Source organism: Acanthopagrus latus, chromosome 4 (assembly GCF_904848185.1).
Source record: "Acanthopagrus latus isolate v.2019 chromosome 4, fAcaLat1.1, whole genome shotgun sequence".
NCBI lineage: Eukaryota > Metazoa > Chordata > Actinopteri > Spariformes > Sparidae > Acanthopagrus > Acanthopagrus latus.
Window position 1 is genome coordinate 4,274,077 of NC_051042.1, and position 24,366 is coordinate 4,298,442.

Sequence of the window (24,366 nt, forward strand, 5' to 3'; positions counted from 1 at the left end):
TCTCCATATCTGGCCTCCGCCCCAGCCTTAAGCCTGCAGCCCCCACCTTGACACATGGCCATCTGTACTGACATTTCAGGCAGTAAATAAGGGAGTGGTGGCTGGTGCACTCTCTGGTAGGCCCAACCTAAGGCCAAGCCCTCACGTTCTCCTCTGCACCCCGAGGCCCACCCTCACACACCCCCTGGGGTTGACCTACACACTGCAGGGTCCCCAGAGGGAGCATATTAGGCTTTAGGAGTAGCACTGGCCTTCTGTCCTCTGTCCACCCCCCCACCCACCACACACATCACTCCACTCTCCCACCATCTATCTCTCCATCTCTCAGCATCAATACATTCATCTGTCCATCCTTACCATCAGTTGAGACACGCTCTCAGTCTCAGACCTTTGTCATGCACCCATCTGCTCCACTGCTACGTTTGCCAATAAGTCTCAATTTAATCAACCCTTGATAAAATATGCAATTTGTTTTAAGATAATATTTAACGAACCAAAGGTTTTTTCTGGTAATACTGCATCAACTTTCGCTTTTAGATCGTAAAATTGGATATTTTTGATTGTCTTCCGGAATAGAGTAAATTCATTCATGATTTACCCTCCTGTTAATAACCTTGGGCTGGTGATAATTCACACTAGTTGCAAAAAAATTACACTACAGGCAGACTGGGAATTGTTAAAGGCAACATTAATGCACCAAAACCCATAAAAAACCACTGAAATGGTGTCACATTGCCATTACACCCGAGATAAAACTGTCAATTCACCAGAAAAAAAGACCCATCAATACACCCACCAATCACAAGACACCCACAGATCCATACATGTATTCACTCATCCTGACACTGCGTCTGCGTCAACCCTTCGACACATTGATCTATCCATCTTCCCCCTCTCTCACACCATAATAGATGCAGTGCGTGTGCTGATTCAGTCCCCACAGGATACAGGGACATCACATGGAAGTTACCCGGGGCTGACAGAAACACTGAGTGGCGAGATTGAAGTGTGAGAGGCCAGAAAAAAAAGGAATGAAAGTCACATAAATGACAGACTTAAACTCTATCAGCTGAGGACCTGGTGAGATTGCTGGAAAAAAAAGTAGAGAACCATGGGGTGTGTGAGGAAGGCGAAAGCTTCTGTCAGATGAAGAGCCTGGATATCGAGAAGGAGAAACTCAAATAAAGAGGAAGAGGGTGGGACAAGTGAGGGACAGGCCGGGACAAAGACATGGAAGAAGTGCCAAACTGGGATCAGTCAGATCAGCAGTGCAAACTAGTGTTTCCTGTGCACGTATTGAGATGCAGATCCCACTTTCTCAGCTCATAATGGGGGCTGTCAGGGGTGTGTGTGTATGCGTGTGTGTGTGTGTGTGTGTGTGGGTGACGATGTTCATGTGGGAGAGATTCTCACACATCTGCTAACCTGCTTCTCTAATGGGCTGCAAATGGGCCTCCATTGTTGGGCCTCGCAGACCTGGCTGGAATGACTTGACACGTTCTGTGACATCAACTTCGCATGCATACGAGAACACGTCCTCCCGCTGGTGTTTACACGCACATGTCGAATGCCTAATGCCTCGGTATAGATCCAAGTCAAACAAAACCAGGATAAGGATAGCGTAATATTCCCATGGAGATTTATTGTGTTTGTAGTACACAAGAATGTTGGTAGTATTGTTTCACATTAAAAGATTTGTGCGGTATGTGTTGGGTATGCATGGGTTTGTGGAAGAGCTGCAGAAGTCGAGAAAGAAAATAAGCTGACAAGTATAATCCATTTATCATTTTAGGCATTTTTCAAGGTAAATGTCAAACATTTGCTGGTCCCAGCTTCTTAAAATGTGAATATTTGCTGACATATGGGATGTTACTTAATGATTATAGGAATTATTACCTCAGCCAAGGAGGGTATGTTAATGCCCATGATTGTTGGTTGGTTGGTTGGTTGGTTGGTTGGTTGGTTGGTTGGTTGGTTGGTTGGTTGGTTGGTTGATTTGCTGGTCGGTCGGTTGGATGTGTCATTGGTTCTAACATAGAGATGTTAAATAAACATTTGACAGAGTTCTTCAATGTCTTGCTCTTACTGTAGTAGTAGCAGAGTATAACATTGTATTTAAAGTAGATCTTTTAGTTGCTCAAGTATTCTGCTACTACGGTGGCAGTAGGAGAAGACGTATTAGCAGATGTACAGATTCTGGCTGCAACACTTTAAGCAAAGTGAACTAGAGCTGCAACAATCAGTCAGTTAATAGGTTTGTGGTTCAAAAGAAAAGAGTCTGTGGGATTTTGGACTGTCGGTTGGTCAAGAGAAGTAATTCAAATACGTCAGTTTGGGCTCTGGGAAATTGCGGTGAAGATTTTTTCATATTTTTGGACATTTTATGGACTAAATTATGAATCAGTTGGTCACAAAAATCAGCAGATTGACCAATAATGAAAACAACAGTCGCAGCCATTGTTTGAAGAGTTACCTGACGTGGCTCTAAAACATCTTCTACACAACTGTTTCATCTCGAACATTAATAATTTCTCCAGCTCAGCTGCTGGATGCTTTGCTGAAGTGTGTGTGCTTAAACCCCCTCCCTCCTCAATCCAAACATTTCCAAAGCTGTGTTTTACTGAGCAGCCACAACTCCGCTGAAATGATTTTAACAAGGCGCTCTTGCTGACTTGGAGTTGGGGGATGGGGGTTTAACAGAGGGAGGGGGGCAATACGGGGTCACACAGGAGGAGAGCTGGAAGGGAGGGAAGAGGAGGAGGAGGAGGGGGGGGGGTCCTTTTTTTTTTTTTTTTTTCCTTTCTCTCCGGGCTCTAGGAAAGAAAGGAAGGAAGCCAGAGCGAGGCAGAGCAGCCCGAACCAACTGAGGAGAGATGGATGGTGGGGGGAGGGACTGGAGCAAGAGCGCTGCTTATTGGTAGGCTGTGGTTCTCTCTCTTGGATGGATTGACTTAGCACGGGTCGAATTACACCATTCGCCGTGCGTTAGTTTGTTTTTCTCTCGGCCGGGGAGAAGTTGATGCACTACGACGCGCTCAGTATTTTTTTTTTCTTTTGAGGATTACAGCAACGCGCAAAGGATACAAAACTAAGCGATTCAGATGAGGTGAGTTCTTGCCGCTACGTGGATTTACTTTTGTTGCGCCGCATTACGCAGCGAAAGTCAAGGGGAGAACTAGAGAGGAGAAGTCTTTGCTGGGATCCAAAATATTTCCTCTGACCACGTCGCTATGCCGCTCTGCAAAACTGATGGTTGCAGGACAGAAATAGTTCAGGTCCGGACTATTTTTTACTGACGCTCCGATGCAATATCCTATCCATTCATTCCTTTAACCGCTGGCAGCATTTATGCGTCGGAAGCGCCCCTCCAGCGCTCGTAAAGAGGCTGAAGCAAAAAAAAAAAAAAAAAAAATCCAAACTGTTTACTCACCTCGCTCTTTGTGAGACAGTTTGCTCTGCTGTTGGAGCTGTCAGAAAGCTGAATTAAATCAGCCTCCATAGGCGCAGATTTAAACCGTGCGTCAAACTGGTGAATCCAAAGTTACCCAAGCGTTGTTATTAGGAGAAACACGCACAGAGAGGAGTTTTGTGTGTATGGTTTTTTTTCTATTGTTATTATTCTGGTGGCTGTGGGCTTTATCACGCTCCTCAGTCTGTCCACACGCCCTCTATTATTCCAAATCAGCATTAAATCAGTGATCGCACATGAAGTCAGAGCGCGGCGTAGTGAGGACAGCGCGTCGTTAATGTTTATGTCTTTTCCCTCTGGTTTCTAAAGTTAATAGTAGTGGGAGAGGGGGGCTGGTGTGTGTGTGCTGTACGAGGGAGGGGGCTGTGTGGTCGTGGCAGAGCTTTGAAGATCAGTCATCAGAGCGCAGGGGCCCGGGGACGGAGACAGAGCAGGCAGAAATGCTCGTGTGTGCCGAGCGGAGCTGAAATCTGTGCGCAACTGGATGAAAAAGAGAAAAGTGGGGTCCGGATGGAGCTCAGAATAACAGGAATATCACATGCTGGGTGTTTTCTCTTAAATGGATTACCGAAGGAATATTATATTCAGTCGGATTTGCCCCATTCATGAGTGAATTCGGATACTCAAGGTAGGTGTCCACGACGGTGTTTCATTTCTGAGAAAGTGTATGTTTCTTTATTTTTAGGAGAGATCCTGCCTTGTTTTATTGAGGTGGACCTTGAATTTAATAAAGGACACATCTCCAGTGGCTTCTCTTCTACCAGGAGAGCTACTTTGTGAGCAGAATTAGGCGAATCAAGATTTCAAAGTAAAATGTACACATTTAAAAAAAAAAAAAAAAAAAAAGGATCCGTACGCATCGGTCATGACAGAGCCACGCCAGCTTCTGTTCGTCTTTAACAGACCCGTCACGCAGAGAAGTGTCCTTATTTTCCTTCAGTTTCGGAGAGGAGATCTTAAATGTTCCATTGCGCATTGTTAGGAGTTGTGTTAAATGGCTTAAGGGAGAGATGTAAGTGTTTTTTGTTTTTTTTTTCTGGCGTTTCATATAAATCAACTTGGAATAAAGACATGCTGCCAAATCCAGTATTAAACAATAAAAGAGGAGCGGGACGGGCAGTTTGACTTGAAGATTGTTGATGCTCACCCTCCGAAGCTTTCAATCGATTTAATGTATTCTCAATTTAATTATCTCGTATCGGATAATAAATTGGAGAAGAGCGCTCGTAACCTTTTTGGAGGCAGCGGCAGAGGGAGAGAGGGAGCCCAGCCCCGTGTGGCATTCAGGCGCTGCTGAGGCGGTTCTGAACGCGGCCCATCACTGTTGTCACTCCACCGCTGTCCCCCGCGTCTTTGTTGTCTTTTGTATGAGTCCCACATGTGGACTAAAGGGGCCTGAAAAGATTTACCACGGGTAAAACTTGAATGCCTTTACGCCCTGGTCCGCACAATGCGAGCATTAGCGCCCGGGCTGCTGAGTGGATTGTGTGCGCAGAAAGGGGAGCGGAAGATCCCCACGCAAAACTTGAAAAAAAAACGGACAGGGAATGACGGGAGAGGGACTCGGTGATATAATGGACAGAGGGGCGATCAGAATGGTTCTTTTGTGAGTGAGCAGTCATAGGAATTGTTCTGCTGTGTCACATTATTTAAGAGGATAAAGCAAAAAATAAGCAATCAAGGGGTTTAAAGTTGTCACTAAAGACTAACCTGGGTGCTAAAGTGCGTGTTCAGAAAGGACAGAAGTGAACTCATTTATTGTCAAAGGTCAGATTTTTATTGGTGCTGTTCTCGGACCAGCGCAGCCCCTTTAAAGAAACAAAGACGGGGCAATTTTGTCTCAAAACACAAACCAGATGTGAACATCTCCCTGAGAATCTGGAGTGTGTGAGTCAGGGCGACCAGCGCAGTTTCCACAAACTCTGTACTGACAGGACCACCGCGCTCCAGCCGGGCCAAACACCAGAACCTGCCGTGGGTTCATTTGACAGCACAGCTGGCTGATGTGCCTCACTCCGCCTCACTGCTCGCGGGGTCAGAAATCATCGACCAGAACGATCACCGTTAACCTCCACTACAGCCGGCCGTAACCCCGGAACAACCGCCATTAAACCGCACAGCCTTATGGTCGCCCCTAAACTGCTGCTTGGAAATCAGATGGCTCCGCGCTAAATTGGTTGAGTTATAAAAGTTGGACCCTTTGTGAAGCATTTGGAGTCAAGATGTTCATACAGTTTGCTTTGTTCCCCCTGAACCCCCTTTAGAAGCCCCCAGAACAGCTCTCCTGAAGGTATGGGTCCGCTGACCGGGGGTGGAGCTCTATTGTGTTGACTTGCCCAAAGCCCCTTTTGTTTCTCGGTCACACCTGCAGCTCAGCCCCTTTGTGCTCCACAATAGTAGGACTACTGCTGAGAACAGCCTTTCTCCTGTTTCACTCCTCCTCTCTGCAAAGGTAGAGAAGAAAGGGAGGTGAGCCGGGTTTAGGGTGGCACAGCCCTCTCCTTCTGCCAAATCTCTGAAGCAACAAGTCCGACCAAGTCCCTCTGAAGGGATCTTTGGGTAAATAGCACGCGATTAGGGGTAGTGGTTATTGCTGAAGTGGGAAAAGGAGTAGTAATCATTTCTGGGCCCGTGTGGTTGCCCTAATCATCTGGCTGACTCGCCTCCCTGTGTGGCTGCATCTTGATTAGATTTCTCAGAGCCACAGCTGAGAGTTGAGACAACCATGTTATAGGATGCATCCAGTTTTTGGACAAACGGAGCTCACACGCAAGCCCTTTTTAGACACACACACACACACACACACACACACACACCGAGTGTGCGGAGTGAAATGCCTGAAACTGAACTCGGAGGCTATCTGATTTCCTGTGCTGTTTGGTTTAAAGCTCAGCGTGGTGCCCGATGACAAGTCGAGTCGCCTCAAGCAGCAGCAGCAGCCATTGTTCTGCTGGGATTACATCCACCCATCACATCCACACACAACTTTCAGAAAACCTCACGCACCGCTGTTGTTTGCTGTCCTTTTATTAGCCCCCCAGTTCCTCCCAGTAGGACTCCCCTGCACAAACACATTCATCCAGCGTGGTGGGGGAGGAGGTTACGGCTGGCATATGCCACTAAAAGCCCGGCTAAAAGGAGAAATATGTGTTAATCTGTCATTTTAGGCTTGGAGCATTAAATCTTCAGCTGTAACTACTCGAATCTGACTGCAGACCCTTATACCCACCATCAGTAGAAATAGCAATCCGACGGACCCCTTCCCCCTCTCTCCTCTCCCCGTGTTAACACCATGGGCCTGGGCCAACAACATCAGCAGGGAAAGTGCGTGGTTGTAGGACATTGAAAAGCCTGTAATAACAGAGGTAGAGTGAGGCCAGTCTGAATGGCACTGAGTTGCGTGACAAGCCCAGCGTCTCTAGGCTTGTTGAGGCCTATATGTGCATGCACACACGTACACACACACGCGCACACACTCACACACTGGAGGGCAGGAACCAAAGAACGCAAAGGCATAGTCAATAGAAAACATGCCGGGCTCACAAGAGATTGAGAAGTAATTTTAGATCGCTGACCTCTGGATGTCTTATGTTTCTGTTTCACATTAGAGTTTCTGAGGAAAGCCTTCGCCTCCACAGCACGGCTATTACCATGCAAGGAAACATGGGAGATTGGAGCCGGGCTTGTGCCTCTGTTGGAGTGTTTTTGTCCGGAATTGTTAAGTGAGGGAGAACAGCAAGAAAAAAAGTGTGTGTGTGTGTGTGTGTGTGTGCGCACGTGTGTGTTGAGACGAGACAGAGCAAGACTTTAAATTCTGACAAGCAGGGGAATGATTTACCTGTGAACAGGGCCATGTTGGGGCTAGAAGCACAGCCTGCAGCCTGTATGATAGCACTATAGAATTGAAACGTGGAGCTCGGTTTATTTACCTTTCATAGCTCCTGTTTTTTTTTCCTATTGTTGTGCGTTCGGTATCTATTCCTGTCCCAGCCTCCCTCCAAGATACTCAGCGATTTATTGCCTGGGTTTTAATACCTCACCTCTCCTGGTGCGACGAACGTCTGAAGCAGGTAGTAAAAAAATAGATGCGATGCTTTTAAGGAACACGGCTGTCTCCCGTTGCTGAGCAGCATCATCACTTCTCATTTGGATTAACTTGCTGACAGTTGTTCTTTTGTATAGATCTGGAAGCCTGCGTGCTTGGATTTGCGCTCGTTTGTGTCCAGAGATTAATTTGTGTCGAGATTAGAATATAGTGACTGCAGCAGCATCATTGATGTTTGTGCTTATGGGAAGAGAAAGTGACCTTTTGGTCTTCACACAGTTGTTTTATTTTGTCAAAACATGAAACCTGTAATTTTACTCTTAAGTGGACTAATGGAGATGAAGCGTTGTCGTGTCAAGACCTGCCATTACTCATGTCATAATGACATTGCTCTTTAAAAGGCCTCAGTATCCCACAGAGTGCTGAATAGCCGTGATTACACACGGCTGATGACTAAAACACGCTGCCATGCCTTCTCCTTCACATCCATTCTTTTTTGGTGACACATCATTGTACAGTAACTGGATTATCAGAGCCTGGAAAACACAGCGCACGCTTTATGTCAACATGTAAGCTTCAAAACAGTCAAAGTGTATGTTTGGTCGCAGACACTGATTGAGGGCTGACATGCTGATGTGTATGAGCTCTGTCAGAACCTCACGCCTTCTTGTTTCTCTACTGGAGGAAAACATGTGTTATAGTTAATTTGTTGACAGCCACGTGTAAAATAGCAAATTTTGTGTTTAGAAAGAATTATAAAAGCACGTTGTGACCAGACTGTGAGTTACAAAGTTGCGCTCACATGGCTACAGGGATGTGGTGAAGTCTATAGATCGCCTCTGCTGGCTGCTGATCGGCCACACTTCCTGTGTGGATCAATCAGAGCACTAATGGCCTGGCAGGCGGGGCTCACAGACAGCAGTGGAGCAGGTGTGCTTCGGGGCTAATTGAAAAATGAGTCAATACCGTGCGTGTGCGCGCACGTGTCAGTCTTTGCATTACCCTGCTTGAAAGAGTGATTATGTATGTGTGTGTGTCTGCGTGTGTGTGTGTGTGTGAATCCCACTGTGCTCCCAGCTAATCCATCCCTCTGCCTGTGTGACGTCTCCCGGTAAATTGTTTATATCCGTTCAGGCTTTGCCTGCATGAATAATTTGTTTGCCTTATAAATATTTGAATGTACACTGATCATTAATATGCACCGACACAGTCTGTCTCTGAAGCACTCCTCCACGCACTAACATACACACTAAACCCCTGCCACTCCCACAATAAATTATTACCAAAGTAGCTGCTGCTGCATCATGTCTACAGACGCCGTAGAAACTACTGTACACAGAATAACTGCTATGTCAAAACAACTGTACCTGACTGGATCCTGATAACACAAAGATGAGTGAATCACTGCACTGCAATAAAGCCTGCCAACTCCGAGGTAGGGCCGGAGCAATAACAGCCAACAGAGTGCTAATAGAAGTCAGCTAAGGTCAGAGCAGAGGCAACAGTAGTGGTGGTGATGGAGTTGCAATGTGCTGATTAGCGTTGAGCCCCGGCCCAGGACAAACCAATCGGAGCACAGATGTACATAGACAGCAGGCCCGCCACGCTTCTAACAGAGTGGACTTCCGCTGCATCCAACACACACCGAGACGCCCCACCAGCCAGTTGGCTGACCTTCCTGTAGACAGCAGATGCAGAGAGAGGCAGAGGGGAAACGCCAAGCACTGCCACTGAGAGCTCAGTCATCAATAAACCAGAGAGGGCATCATGTGTGCCTTATGTTTCTGCTTTACTAACGTAGAGAGGAAAATGCAAAAATTGGGGCCGAGGAATCGACTCTTAAGACTACACACTGCATATCAAGTAACAAAGGCATGCTTTCTGTGTGTGTGTTCCCAGGTAACATCTCCACCAGAGTGAAACAGGAAGTGTCGTCTGTGAGCAGCCATGGGCCAGAGAGCTGCGCTTCTGCTCAGTGAGCTGCTGCTGCTGCTGCTGACAGCCTCACGCACTCTCCTCGCAGTCAGCTTCCCAGAGGACACCGTACCCCTCGATGTCGTTGACGCGCACTGTGAGTAGACACACGCACATGTGAACTCAGCGGAGACAGGGGGGAGGATGGAGAGAGATTACAGTTACTGCAACGTCACCGAAAAAAGCCAACAATCATCCTTAACGCACACTTTTTAGTCAGTCCGGTCACATGTGAAGTGACGACGGACACCGGCCGGTGGCTTTTCCTAGTCGTGTCAGCAGTTCAGACACTAGCGTGCCGTACCCATGGTAATAAAATCAATCAGCTGCAGCATTAAGTGGATTTCATTCTCCTCTCTGGGAGAACAGAGATGTGCTGACATAGGCAGCCATTATCTAATGCACAAACACACACAATGACAAACAGCTGTAATTAGGCAAAATATATTTGTACTGTACCATTACTTTAATTGCAGGAGGATTTGTTGGAAGCACACGCAGCACATTTATTTCTAATCAGAGCAGTCAAGTTGAATCTAGCGGGAGGTGAGCGTGCCTTATCCCTGCTGCAGACTCCCATTAATAGCCTGCATGCGTGATGTCTTCACAGTTTCACGGAGGTACCCTGTGTTCAGAGGCAGGCCCTCTGGCAACGAGTCACAGCATCGCCTTGACTTTCAGCTGATGACCAAGATACAGGACACTCTGTTCATCGCTGGCAGGTAAACTCAACACACAAACACTATCTCTCTTCTCTTTCACACATCCCCCACACCAACATACTCACTCACTCCTTGGCAGGTAAACAGTGGTGCGTGCGTGGAAAAAAGCTCTTAGTGTTATTGGATCTGTGGCTTTCCAGGCCCGCATCTGATGTATATGGTCGGTATTGATCCGGGAGAGGCGTCTATCATGCGGCTCTGACGCTCCATCAGGGGTTTCTTGGCATCTTTACATGTCTTTTTGGTATTTATGGCCGCTGGGATTAATCTGAGCGGCAGCACTAATATTGTAGCAGGAAATCACTCTGACATCTACAGTATAAAACTCCCACCTCTGGAGCCCCTGTAATCAGCAGCACATGTATCACTGCTGGCAAGTGGATCCTCCTGTCGTCAGTCTGGGGTACTCACATGTTTTTTTGCTGAAAGTGGTGCAAAATATTGATGTCTGTGGGTTAGTAAATATGGTCCTCGCTGGCTTTATTACATTTAAAATAACCAGCAAAAAATCAAAATAATAAGTGGTTGTCATATAAAGTAGTAAAGCAGAGAATAGAGTCAGATTTTCAGTTGCATAAAACAAGAATTCAATATGCATTTACTCCCTGCACGTTACTCATATGGAGGATTGTATATGATTTAAATGAACTATATTCTAGTCTCATCATCTTCTGCAGGTTTTTCTCAGAAAATTACGGAGATTTTAAAAAGGAAATACTGCTCTGTAGATGTAAGAAAACATGTTTCTTCAGTGAAAATTAAAATTGTGACACAAAAATGATCATTCTCACTAATCGAGAATCATATCGCAACTGCAATATCTCTTAAAATATTTTCTCAATTCGATGTTTTGACTATGTCATCAGCAACCCATTTCACTTAATCTTACCACAAACTAAAATGTTGTTTTTCTTCCTGCCGCAAGAAGAGGCTGAAACCACGGTTGAAAGTGAATGAACCATCCTTCTGAGATTGTAAAAATCAATTAATGGCTGAACCACAAAGTGTGTAATAATATTTTAAAGGTGCACTATGTAGTTCTGGGGACAACATTTTAATGAGTAGAAAAAGATCTTTATTGATGGATAAGATGGACTGTTTATATTTGGCGGACCCTGCCGCCTTTTTAGCTCCATACAGTGTTCTGGGACCTTATCGTCCTCTGAGAACAGCTTGTTTATTCAGTTTTGGAAAGAAATAAATACGTCAGAGTTTGTATTACTACCTCATTAATATTGTGAATATTAAAATTCTGAGTTAGGATTTTTTCTTCCCCAGAACCACTGAGTGCCTTATTAAAATAAGACCTGAATTACTTTTAAGTCAAAAATGAACCTTTTTACTAATATTAAAGTGTATTCCCTGCTGTGCTGTGTCACTGAGCTGTGTGTTCTGTTGTTGTGTGTCCACAGAGATCAGGTGTACCTCGTCAGTCTGAGAGAATCCTACAGGAATGAGATCATTCCTTACCGGGTAAGATTCTCCCCACAAGCTGTTCTCTCAATCTGCAGACACTAAAAAGGGCTCCATAGAAAACACAGAGCCATTCATCACAAACTGGACAGGTTGTAAAATGAGCGAGGGGATGAGGGAGGACTGTGTTTGTGTGCGTTTGTGCACGTGTCACTGTGTGCATGTGTCTAATGCTCCATGTTGGATTTTACAGAAGCTTACATGGCGATCAGGCCAAGCTGACAGAGAGATGTGCGCCGTCAAGGGAAAACACAGAGTACGTATTAAACAGCTTTCATCTGGCGCCTCCTATCCTATACATTCCACCAGAGACCTAAAACTGTGAGCAGAGAAGCTGGCTGCCTCTCAGAACGCTGTTAACACGTTTTGTGTCTGTTTTCAGGACGAGTGCCACAACTTCATCAAAGTGCTGGTTCCCAGAAACGACGACCTGGTCTTCATCTGTGGCACCAATGGCTTCAACCCCATGTGCAGATATTACAGGGTGAGTGTCCAGTGCCAGGATCTGCTATTAGTCCGTGGTTGCATCACAATCAGTGCATTTACAGGTCGGCATGTGATACCAGAGTGCGCCTCTTCCTCTGCAAAGCATGTGTGATTGTCAGTTTACAGGAGGGGAAGGGTCAGGGCTGATTGTCCACTAGTTAACTGGTCACAGACGGCTTCTTTCTCTCTGACAGATACAAAAATAGATAAAAGTTTATAACGCTCATCTGGGCGGCCATTAATATACCATGGCAGCCTGCGCAAGTAAATTATAGGTGTGGGGAAACACTGGTTAATAAGTGTTTGTCAGCAAGCTTTATTTTCAAAGTCAAACCAGATATCTCATATTAATTATTGCCAACTTGACTGCGGAGTCCTTCATGTGCAAAACTGACGCTGGAGGGGAAGTTGGATTGTCATAGTTTGAAGGTTACGGCCAGCGATCAAGCTGCCGTATTTGACAAGTTGGGAGGATGTGTTTCTTGTGTAAATGCTCTAACAGGGATTTGGGTAACACGCCCCTCCATTTTAAGGTCTTTTTAAATAAATTTGACTGGACTGACTCACGTGTGCGCTACTGCTTCTGTGTGTGTTTGTTTCCTCTGTGTCCCTTGATAAAACTCCTCTAATGTGTGGGTGATTTCTGTATTCTCCTCAGCTGGATAACCTCGAGTTTGATGGCGAGGAGATCAATGGATTGGCGCGATGCCCGTTTGACTCCAAGCAAACCAACGTTGCCCTCTTTGCTGGTAAGGGTCAAACGCACACCCGCCCACGCTCGTAGTTACTCTTGCTGAAGACGAACTAATGTGTTCCTACTTATGCTCTCATTATCACCTCTGTGTCTTTGCCTCGGCAAAACTGTGCCTGCAGCGATAACAAGTCAGCCAATTAAGCCTTATCAACCAAGAGAAACAACAAAGCAGTGAAGAGCAGTGTATCCTAGTTTTTGGTGACGGTACTCCTTGTTGTTTTGTGGTTTTTTTTTAGAGGGGAAGCTGTATTCTGCAACTGTAGCCGACTTCCAGGCCAGTGATTCTGTCATCTATCGCAGTATGGGTGATGGATCGGCCTTGAGGACCATCAAATATGACTCCAAATGGCTGAAAGGTACACCTCTTCATCACTCCCAATCTTTATCTCTCTCTCTCCCCTTGCGTTCCCGGGGACACACCTATCCAGCTGCCAGCTAGCTAAACGCCCATGAACGCCTTTGCATGGCGCATGTATGTACGTGACTGTCGGAGCTGTTCTCGGAGTGATAGAGATCTCTCCTGCCTTGCCAAACACTGTGGGGATATGGCCTGTTCTCTCCCAGGCAATCTAGGTCACCCCCAGTCATATACAGCCCCGTACAAATCCCTGAAATATTCAACATGCACAGTGGTGGTGACGGTGCAGAAATACACTTCAACTCTCTGCCTGTGTCTCTCCCCCAGAACCTCATTTCCTGCATGCAGCAGAGTACGGGAATTATGTGTACTTTTTCTACCGAGAGATTGCAGTGGAGCACAGCAATCTGGGCAAGGTAAGACAGTGCACCTGCCGTTTACAACGCATTACATATTCCACGCAGCTACTGTACGCAGGCCTTTGTCCCAAAAAGGCTTACGCCTCCCTCGGTGCATGCGTTTTCTGCCACAAATTGCCCCTGTGGTAATGGGGCCCATTCAGGCGATAACAGTACATCACATTAGAACACAGGAGAAATTTCAACGGCCAGTGTTTGCCGGGAATGTTCCACTAATGTAAAACCATTACACAGTGAGAGGATTTGTCTCTTCCGGAGATTGCGCGCTCTGTGTCGGCTTCTCCCCATGACACACACGCATGCAGAGGGCATTAGGATGTTCTGTGTTCGGGGCCAACTTCAGCTTTGACCATGCCTCATCTCATCCTGAGCTGGTCTGGCCGAGCCGCAGGAGGCCAGCGTCCTCCATCAGCCACCAGCCAATAAATATTTCAACCCTACTAATGCTTGGGTGACACCTGGCCCCTGATGGAGGTTTGCACTGGTAAATAATTAAAACTGTCAAAGCCGACTGCTTCACACACTTCATTTTTACGCTAAGCCTCTGTAATACATGCAATCAAACAAAATCACACTGCGCTGCATAAGTTCTTTTTTTGTTACGTTTGCTCCAGTCAGGGTGAAAGTTAAAAGACGAGAGTGTTTGTTTGTGAGGTCGTCCGTGGCGAGTTGCTACAGGATGGAGATGCATTATTCAGCATGTCGAAGTGTTTTTAGTGACGTTAGCTCAGCTGCCTCCCTCCTCTTCCTCCCGCCTCTATCCTCTGTTAAACTTCGGCTCTCCGCAGGTTGTGTATTCTCGCGTGGCCCGGATCTGTAAGAATGACGTCGGCGGGTCACAGCGGGTGCTGGAGAAGCACTGGACGTCTTTCGTGAAAGCAAGGCTTAATTGCTCTGTGCCAGGGGAGTCTTTCTTCTACTTTGATGTGCTTCAGTCCATCACTGACATCATCGACATCAACGGGGTTCCCTCGGTGGTGGGTGTGTTCACCACGCAGATGAACAGGTGAGCCACGGCTGCTGGTGGCTGTTGGATTTCCGATGCACAGGACAGATGTGGATGTGAGATTAATGTATTTCTTTCTCAACAGTATCCCAGGATCAGCGGTGTGTGCGTTCTCCATGGCTGACATAGAGAAAGTATTCTGGGGCCGCTTCAAAGAGCAGAAGACTCCGGACTCCGTGTGGACTCCGTATCCAGAGGAGAAGCTGCCCAAACCTCGGTGAGGATTTCAAACCGGGCTTTTCTCTGAGCAGGTGGCGCTTCATTCAGCAGCTGTTTGCCACCTGTCAGGTTTTTTTCCCCTTTTCTTAACCCCTCTTTGTCCAGGTTAAACCCAGTGAAATCAAATCTTTCTCACTAGTTATTAGCTTTGACCCAGCACACACATTCACCATCTGCTGGCGATTAAATTATTAATTTGGCATAATTAGATGCGTTGCATATTTAACCTGTTTACAGTTGCCACGTATATTTGCAGCCCGGCCCTTGTGTCTAAAACACAAAGTCCACGCAGCACCTCATTACCCCTGTGAATCATTGATGGAGAATAACCGTGCATATGTATATTTTATGTTTCTAGCTGAGGCCTTTTTGTGATCCTAATAAGCACCTGCTCCTCACCCCCCACCCTCTCATTGCACCCCTCATCCATTTCAATACACGTTATTATGACTCCCTGGTGTGTGATCGTATGGGCCGATCTTTGACCTTTTGCCCTCTGTGCCTGTGCGCCCTCCATTCCAGACCCGGATGCTGTGCAGGTCATGGTCCAGCTGCGTCCTTTAAGAGCTCCATCGAGTTCCCGGACGATACCCTGCAGTTCATCAAGTCGCACCCCCTCATGGACACAGCTGTGCCTTCTATCGGGGATGAGCCATGGTTCACCAAGACTCGAGTCAGGTAAATGCAGACTAACGAAAAACCTTAGTTTGTTTTAAATGCTAGATTTTATTAAAGCAAAACCTTTTTCTTCTTTTGTTTTTTGAATTGAATGCAGTCTGAACACAAGCAGCGCTCAATGAACAAAATAAGATAATATTATGATATGATCAGGAAATAAGTGAACCAGACTGAACAGTCTGACAAAGCGTTTGCAGGGTTCATACGGGTGCTGGAAGTCCGTTTGAACTGTTATTGCCTCAGACAGGTAATTATGTATGACCCCAAACCTTTCCTGCAAGTTTTCCTATCAGTGCATATTTGACTGCAAATGCAACAAATTCAGTATATATCCATAATAAGCCAATACTGTCAATATTGGAGACTGTGGGACCTATCCTTGTGTCGTTTTTTGCTGTTTTCTGTTTTTCCTCTGTTTTAACCATCTCATATGGTGTCTGTGTGTTGTGTTTTTTTATTTTAACTCTTGCACCCCAGTTCAGGTTTGGTTTCCTACAACAAATAGCAAGTCAAGTGGCTCAGTACTGCAAAAGCACTTTGAGATTAACACCCAGTTTAAAAGAAGTCTGACCTTTAGTTACTGAAGAGCTGAAGTGATTTATGTATTCAGAATGACCTTTTGAATGGGAGAACCCCTGCTGTGAGTAACATATGCTCCTCTGCTGTGTGTGAAGGTACAGACTGACAGCGCTGGCTGTGGACAATGAAGCCGGACCTCACAAGAACTACACAGTGGTGTTCATCGGGGCTGAGTCAGGGGTTGTCCTCAAGGTTTTGGCTAAGACCTCCTCTGTGTCCCTGAATGACAGCCTGCTTCTGGAGGAGATAGATGTCTTCAACAAGGCAAAGTAGGGACACATGCACTTTTCACTGTCTCTCTGTCTGCCTCTGTTCTCCTTTTCTCCTCCTGTTCTGTCTTCTGGCCGAGGAGTCAGCAACCCTGGCACAGACGGCAGTGTTTGTCTTGACTGTTTTCTCATGCTTGTGTCATTTAAATTTTTTTTTTTTTTATGTGCTTATTTGTGAATTCGAACACACGAGCCGCCGTGTGTCAGAGGTTACAATCCTGTTAAATTGGGAGAAAAGGCTTTATGTGACTTCTCCACCTAACAAGTGATTAAATCTACCGAGACTGAAACAGTAGACAGACTTATCTGATAAACCTCTGATCAGGTTTCTCGCTTCCCTTTCCCAGGTGCCTGTCTAACCACGAGGATGACAAGCGTGTGCTCTCGCTGCACGTGGACAAAGACGCACACAGCCTGTACGTCGCCTTTTCAAGCTGCGTCATCCGTATTCCCCTGAGTCGCTGCGAAAGGCATTCTTCCTGCCACAAGTAAGTGAATCGCTGGTCAGCGCTACGGGGGTTAAAATGTCCTTTGTACAGCCGGTCATAGGTTTGTGACTTTATTGTTTTGTTTTTCAGTTAATGTCATAAAAAAAAAAAAACTAAGACAGCCTCACCTTAAGTTAATGTTCAATCAGTCACAAATGATTATAGTGCTCTCTCCCGGAATCATTTAACCAAGTGGTCTGATGTGTGCGTGTGTGTGTGTGTGTGTGTGTGTGTGTGTGTGTGTTTGTGTTTTTGTGTGGCAACCAGGTCTTGCATCGCATCAAGGGATCCATACTGTGGCTGGATGCCTCATGGAGCCTGTGAGAGGATACAGCCGGGTCTTTTGTGAGTTCAAGCCTCCGCAGCAATATAAATATAGACGTTCCAATATCAGTATCGCGAATGCCTCTGATACTGCCTAAAATGCTGGAGTCGATGTGAGCGGGTACACACTAATCCAATACCACATAGTTTGTTGTTGGTAACGGGACCCTTCTACTTCCCAGCAGCGTCCCACACACCTGTAGGCAACTACAGAAATGCCTAGACTGCTAGAACAAATCCATTTTTTGGTGTATCCAGATTGATTTTAGTTGATTGTAGGTTAGGGTAAGCCTGCACAGCAAAAAAACACACACACCTGAAATGTTTTTGGAGGTGGTCTGAATCATAATTCAACTAAGATTTCTACAGATGTGTGTCAGTTCAGACCTTTTGGTCACCTCAATTGAATTTATAGTGTGGCAGAATGAGCAGAATTCATGCTGCTACAAGCTGAACGGTATAAAAGACAACACAGAGCATCGACATTTATACCACAGCAACCTAGTAAGATATGTTGATGATGTCTGGACACAAAAATCCAGTCTGATCACTGACAAATTACAGTGCGGACACTCCGTCTCTCAGACCTCATTTGAGAAACAAATCTGATTTGCCTGCAGTCTGAACATCGCCTGAAATGCTGGAATCATTATCGATGCACTGATCCAATACCACATAATTCATTTATCAGAAACAGGACCCTGCTACTTCCCAGCAGCATCCCATATACCTGTATGCAACTGACAGATTTTAGTAGCCAACAGTTATTAATGGCAAGCGACCTTTGTAACTTAGTAGCATACATCCATCCACTGGTATTAGACTGGCGCTCTGTATTGGCCATGAAACAAAGTTCAGGCATCGCTACATCTCTAAATGTTATAAGTGCAAGTTCTCTGGATGAGAAAATTTGAATTTTAGCTCTCTGATTAATCTGTATCCATCTCTTCTTTGCTCTTTAGGACTGGGTATGAGCAGGACATTGAGTCAGGAAACACAGCTCACCTGGGAGACTGTCAAGGTACGAATCTCATCTCCATACCATGCCATCAATCCTGAGACATATACAAGCACACACAGATACACATACACCGACACACACACACACACACACACACACACACACACACACACACACACACAAACAAACGTATGCAAATGAAACACAAACTCATCTCCACACACACCATGAGCCTGCACACTCACACCAGTAACCACTCCAGTAACTTGCCCCGACATAAGTCTATGTGCAGTATTAACACACACATCTGCATACAGTACATGGCCACCTGTAACTTACACCACCTGTGAGGCACAAACATGGACATGTACAATTAAGGGTCATGCTCAGTTGGTGCAAACGGTAGAGGTCTTCAGATATCTGATGGCAGAAAAAAGTGCCTTTACTGATTTTACTTTAAAGCTTCTGTCCCTTCATTTGTACCGACTAAACATGACCCAGGCTGAACCTCAGTATTGATCAGAACCAGAGGGCTTCCAGAGACTCCAGTGAGAGGAGGACACTGCTAAGCGAGTGCTTTATACATTTACCATTAAACCAAATAAACTGCACTCTTGGTGTCTCTTAGGGATTTTAGTTTTTAGTTTTTATTCCTGAATTCCCATATGCTGATTTCTTGTTCTTTTAATTCTTTTAGCGTTTTTGGGCACTACATCAGCGCCAGATTACAAATCATTTGGCGACCCTACCTCTGGTTAGTTTGATCTTTTACTCAAATGGTTTCTTTCCTTGAGTTCAGCATCTCCAACCCTGTCTTTCCACCACTGCCACCATTCATCTCTTCTTACCTGAATGCCACCTGCTTCATTTTCCATCGTCACAAACAACAGATTCACCAGGAGACATCGGTGCTCTTTCTCAGCACAGACTCACTTCCTCCTTCTCACTCATGGATACCTGTTCGACCCCTCTTCCCTTCTTGCATGCCCATGCACCCACCATCCCTTGGCATCCTTACTGTTGTGTACCAACTCCTCTTTGAACCCCAGTCTCTTTTCCTGTTCCAAATTGTCTGAAAAAAAGTACTTGGTTGATTTGTCTCTGAATGTGAAAAACACATTTTGTTAAAACGTAACTGTGGTTTATTCACTATTCTTTCAGTCACTAACCTTAAAAACTACCCATTGCCCAAGCCTACTAACCGGGATGATAACAGTATGCTTTACCCACGTCTGCACAGTTTGTTAACAATTTGTTTGTCACCACAGACATGGAGTTTTCATCAACGCCAGTCACTGTCCACCCCAGTGGGCCCATACACCCCCCAGTACTCATACCCACTCAGAGCCCCAGCTCTGGGCCTGGTCCAGAGCTCTACGGCTCAGGCTTTGTGCTGCAGGATGACCCAGCCACCTCCCATTCTTTAGACTCTATCCCAGGGGGCCAAGAGGGTAAGGCCCGCAGGGAGGCAGCCAGCATGCTGCATTGAGCTTGATCTGAGAGCTGCCAACAGCTCTCACTGAGTCACACAAATAGGAATCCACACATAGACTCACATTATGCAAACACACACGTGCACACAACGGCAGCTTTTTAGGGTTTACAGTAGATAACTTGGCAGATTTTCATTTAGACTCTTTTTTTTCATATAAACACTTTCATACATAATTCAAGTTACTATACATATTATATTTTAATGTTACCATTGTTATCTTTTCTTCTGTTCTTTCTTCTGTCTTTCTTTTGAAATATTTATTCGGTCTTTTGATCATTAAACCTTACATTCCTTTTTCACATATTGTTTCTTTAACACCTTTTGTTTGGATTTATCTTCTTTCTCTGCCAGTATAGATTTTTATTTAACTCAAGCTCTCTAGTAATAGTTTACCCTGGCTGGTAGATCATTGACTGGGCCTGCTCTGCCACATCACTGTTGTGGCTGCACGGTGGATGACTAACTCTTTCAATGTCTGTGGTTACTAACAAACCTCCAGTAGAGCAGTTGCTGCCCCAACACTGGGAAGGCGAGCACTGCTTCTCTATCTTTCGAAGAACTCCCTGATCTCTTGAGCGGAACATTAATTTGGCTCTCGATCTCAGATAAGAGTGCGCTCCTAACCCTCTGGTACCGGCTAAACGCATGACAAAAAGCCTCTCATGGAACGTGGATCAAGGCAACACTTTCAGTCTTCCCTTCTGAACTAACATAGCTCTGCTATTTATAGATGGTGAAATGGATGTGGGTACCTAACAGCTTCTGCCAATTTTCACCATCTCTCTCCATCTGGGTTTAGATGAATAGAAATGTGACAATATTTATGTAATTGGTTGTGGTTGACTGGCCACCTTGTATTGGGGGGGGGCATGAGATACTCATGCATGAATGTGTCCACACACAAACATGCACATTTCTGCAGTCAAACGGGGTGGGATGCTTCACTGAGCACTTTGACTCTTTTCACCAGGGGGTTAACCAGTGCGTCAATGTTTTTGTAGGTGTGTGGGATAACCAAGCAGGTGAAACCAACCAGATGGTCCACATGAACATTCTCATCACCTGCGTGTTTGCTGCTTTCCTCATGGGTGCCCTCTTGGCTGGTCTGATTGTTTTCTGCTACCGAGATTCATTCCTTCGTAAGCCAAGACACGTACACAAGGATGCCGAGTCTGCACCGTCCTGCTCCGATTCCACTGGGAGCTTTGTCAAGCTCAACGGCCTCTTTGACAGCCCTGTAAAGGTAAGGCCATAAAATCAGCTTGAGTGCTACAGTAGCGATTGAAGTAGATGCGAAACAGTGTCTAATCCAACTCGACTCAACTTGATTTGTTTTCTCATCCTTAGGAGTACCAAACCAACATTGATTCTCCCAAGCTGTACACTAATCTGCTGAGCAACGGGAAAGACCTGAACACACCCAACGGTGATACCAAGACCATGATCCTGCGGGATGGCTGTCAGCCCCCTGAGCTGGCTGCCCTGCCAACACCAGAGTCCACACCTGTGCTTCAGCAAAAGGGCCTGCAGCCCATCAAAAACCAGTGGGAGAGGGCTCAAGGGAAGGCCAGTGGGCCCCGTAAGGAGTCCAACTCATCAGCCAAGAGTCCCCAGTTCCTTACTGCTCCTACAAACCCCACCTCCCACCAACCTCACCCTGCCCTGGGACACTCCCACATCCCTAGTGCGGTTGTCTTGCCCAATGCCACACATGACCACCCCAGCTTTGACAATGGAGATGATACACTGCCACATTCATCAGAAAAGAAGCCGAAGAATCCAGATTCAAAGGGAAGTAGGAAAGAACAAAAGAGGTCTGTGGATGCCAGAAATACCCTAAATGACCTTTTAAAACACCTCAATGACTCTGTGGCCAGCCCCAAGGCCATTCTTCAAGAGGGAACAGGGCCCCGCCCAAGGCAACACCTCACACTGGAGCCTATGGAGGAACTGACTGAACTGCCCCCCAGGGTGCCCAGCCGTGAGGCTTCCCTCTATTCTCCCTCCTCCTCCTTACCCAGGCACAGCCCCACTAAAAGGGTTGATGTGCCCATGCCTAGCACTCCCACCACACCAACGGGCAGCCTGAGCATGGGGGGCACCCTGGAGAGGCAAAGAGGGGGGTATCAACTCCACCGGAGTGCCTCTCACAGGCAGTCCTTATCCACCTCACCAAATGGGGTAACCATGGGGGTGTCTGTGTCTCGCCAACACAGTATGAACAGAGGGGGTTACATGCCCCCAACACCCCCCTCCAGACTTGACTCCCATGGTGGAGTGATGGCGGCAGGAATGCACTCAGCCCACCCATCCTCTGTATCCCGACAGAGTAGCTACAGTGCACATGGCTCACTCCCTCGCACAGGGCTTAAACGGACCCCATCGCTAAAGCCAGATGTGCCCCCTAAACCCAACGGGTTTTCACCACAGACTCCACAGATGCGAGTGGTCAATAAGTACAGTTATTGAAGGAGCATGGACACAAGAGTGAGCTCTTGGCCTCGACTGTAAAGCTTTGAGCCCTGAGGGCTTGGGAGGCGGGCTATGGATGGGGTAGGGCCTATTGTGTGTTTGTGTATCGACTTGAGGTGTGTTCCCCCTTTAAATGATATGCACATTCACTCACACTAAAAAGGGAAAATCACACACATGTGGCCAAAGATACTCCTTGGAGCTTTTTCGCTCCCTTATGTATCCTTCTCGCTCCCTCGTCATGGTAACCGCAGGATATGAACAGTGGACAGTGGTGAACCCACAGCTCCCCATTGTATCTGGGCTTGGGTGTCGCCCATTCCCATGTTAGGTACGTGGTTTAGGACGCTAGCTGGGGCCACAACGGTGTAGGTGCATGTGGTACCAGGTTTGAAACAGTGGAATACTTGAAGAATGGGTCTCATTTGTCACTGCCCTTGAGCACTGTCTTCCCACTAATGTGAACTGAACAAAGACGATAGGTAGGCCATGCCTTTGTTAGTAAGATGGCTGGGGGCAGAGGAGAGGATACTCAAAAATCATAGTGTGCGTGTTGCTTAAAATACTTATAAGCGCAAACAGCTGAATCAAACAGCAGGCGAACAAAGAAAAAGAGTGCAGATGAGTGTGTGGGTGTGTGTGTTGGTTGATTGGAAAGCAGGTTTGTGTAAAGGCTGTGCACAAATGTGGCTTTCACATTTGGTTATCAAGAGTGGTGCCACATGCCAGAGGATGCACCTTAAGACCTGAGTCACTGTCTCTCATTTTGATATTATCTCTTCTCTGCTCTTGTTGGACCCATCTGAACAGATCCAAAAAACACATTTTGTGTATCACTGTAGTGTTTCTGGTCATTAGGTTAGGCTGGTCATGCTGGGTGCACATAGGACCAGGGACTCTGTAACTCACTGGGAAATTTTAGACAATACATTTGCTGCTATTGGTTTTAGACATAGGTGTTTGTCTTTGATTTTTTTCTCAACCAGATTTGGATCGCCCTTCATATGGGTGTGCACATCTGCTTGTGTGTGTGTGTGTGTGTATGTGTGTGTGTGAGTGAGTGAATGAGTGAGTGAGTGAGAGAGTGAGAGTGTGTGTGTGTGTTATACTGCAGACAGAAGCCAAGAATTACAGTTTTCAGCTACCAAACGCGCTAGTAAAATAGACGTGAACAAACGCTTCTCTCCAAGACTGAAACCTCCCCTAACCTCCACTGCCCCTTTGTAAGAATTTATAGGTGGTTCAAGAGACTTCTTTCTTTATGTAGCAACGGTATTAAGAAAAAAAAAAAAAACATTTCTCATCTCATTCTGTAAGTGAATTTTGAACAAAATAATTTGCCTTTATCATGTTTTACTGTGTTATTTAAAATAATTTACCATATGAAACTAAAGCAACACCAATGGTTTAGCCCGCGTGTACGAATTCAACATTTCAGGGCGCTTCTGTTCTGTTAAACCTGTGTTTCCCCTAACAAATGAACACTACAACTTTCCTCTGCATTAATCTTATTTAAAAAAAAAAAAAAAGTATATTAAAACTGACCCTAGAACAATACATGGATGTAACACCTCTGTCATCATCTGCCGTGCTGGTTCTGCAGCCCCTGTTCCCTGTGCAGCTTCCCTGCGAGTGGCCAGTGTACAATCAACACAACATTTTACCAATGTGTCCAAATGAGTCATGCTGGGAATGACAAGATCCTGTATATACTTAAATATTATAAATAAGGAGTATACATATTTTTAGGCAAGTGAACCTGAATCTGTGCATTGTGTGCCTTATTCACAAAACTACTACAGTATATAATATTGGCAAAGTCAATTGGTCCTCTGTATGTTATTGTCATATAGTGAATAAATCCTTTTTATACAAGCAATTTGAAAAACAGCAGGATGTGTTGGAAAGTCACTAATTAATCCAAGCTGAAGTGATGTGGAAGATCCTTTTTTTGACAAGCATTCCACTCGTGAATGCTGGCTGTACAAAAGGACAGTGAAAAAACATAGAATTTGGGGTATAAATCAATTTCATCTTTACTGCCGGTGTTGAAAAGAGCGGTGTTAATCCACCACGTAGAGGTGCCATGCAGTGAATGTATTTTCTTGACAGTGGGATGTAGGGTGGTTAGACCTTGTACTGTGGAGCAGTCGGCTCAACGCAGCGCATCCTGCC

At 45.9% G+C, this 24,366-nt stretch overlaps 1 protein-coding gene across 5 annotated transcripts; it reads left to right on the forward strand.

Moving 5' to 3' along the window:
* The first annotated feature begins 2,980 nt into the window (after positions 1-2,980).
* sema6dl (sema domain, transmembrane domain (TM), and cytoplasmic domain, (semaphorin) 6D, like) lies at positions 2,981-23,737 on the forward strand. 5 transcript variants are annotated; one of them, XM_037094765.1, is made up of 20 exons: positions 2,981-3,106; positions 9,414-9,585; positions 10,099-10,210; positions 11,623-11,683; positions 11,877-11,939; positions 12,066-12,167; positions 12,828-12,918; positions 13,160-13,279; positions 13,609-13,697; positions 14,489-14,706; positions 14,792-14,923; positions 15,448-15,603; positions 16,278-16,451; positions 16,799-16,939; positions 17,207-17,284; positions 18,226-18,284; positions 18,922-18,978; positions 19,493-19,675; positions 20,721-20,962; positions 21,067-23,737. In XM_037094765.1, exons 2-20 carry the CDS (start codon positions 9,462-9,464, stop codon positions 22,186-22,188), a joined length of 3,324 nt encoding a protein of 1,107 aa, XP_036950660.1. In that variant the 5' UTR covers positions 2,981-3,106; positions 9,414-9,461; the 3' UTR covers positions 22,189-23,737. The 5 variants fall into 5 exon arrangements, with proteins under 5 accessions (XP_036950660.1, XP_036950664.1, XP_036950663.1 ...); XM_037094766.1 differs by lacking the exon at positions 2,981-3,106 and adding an exon at positions 3,824-4,097; XM_037094769.1 differs by lacking the exon at positions 19,493-19,675.
* The last annotated feature ends 629 nt before the right edge of the window (positions 23,738-24,366 follow it).

Coding starts and splice junctions, on each gene's coding strand:
- sema6dl (XM_037094765.1), top strand. CDS start 9,462: ATGGGCCAGAGAGCTGCGCTTCTGCTCAGTGAGCTGCTGCTGCTGCTG. Junction 10,211..11,622: donor ACTCTGTTCATCGCTGGCAG/GTAAACTCAACA, acceptor GTGTGTCCACAG/AGATCAGGTGTACCTCGTCA. Junction 15,604..16,277: donor TTCACCAAGACTCGAGTCAG/GTAAATGCAGAC, acceptor CTGTGTGTGAAG/GTACAGACTGACAGCGCTGG.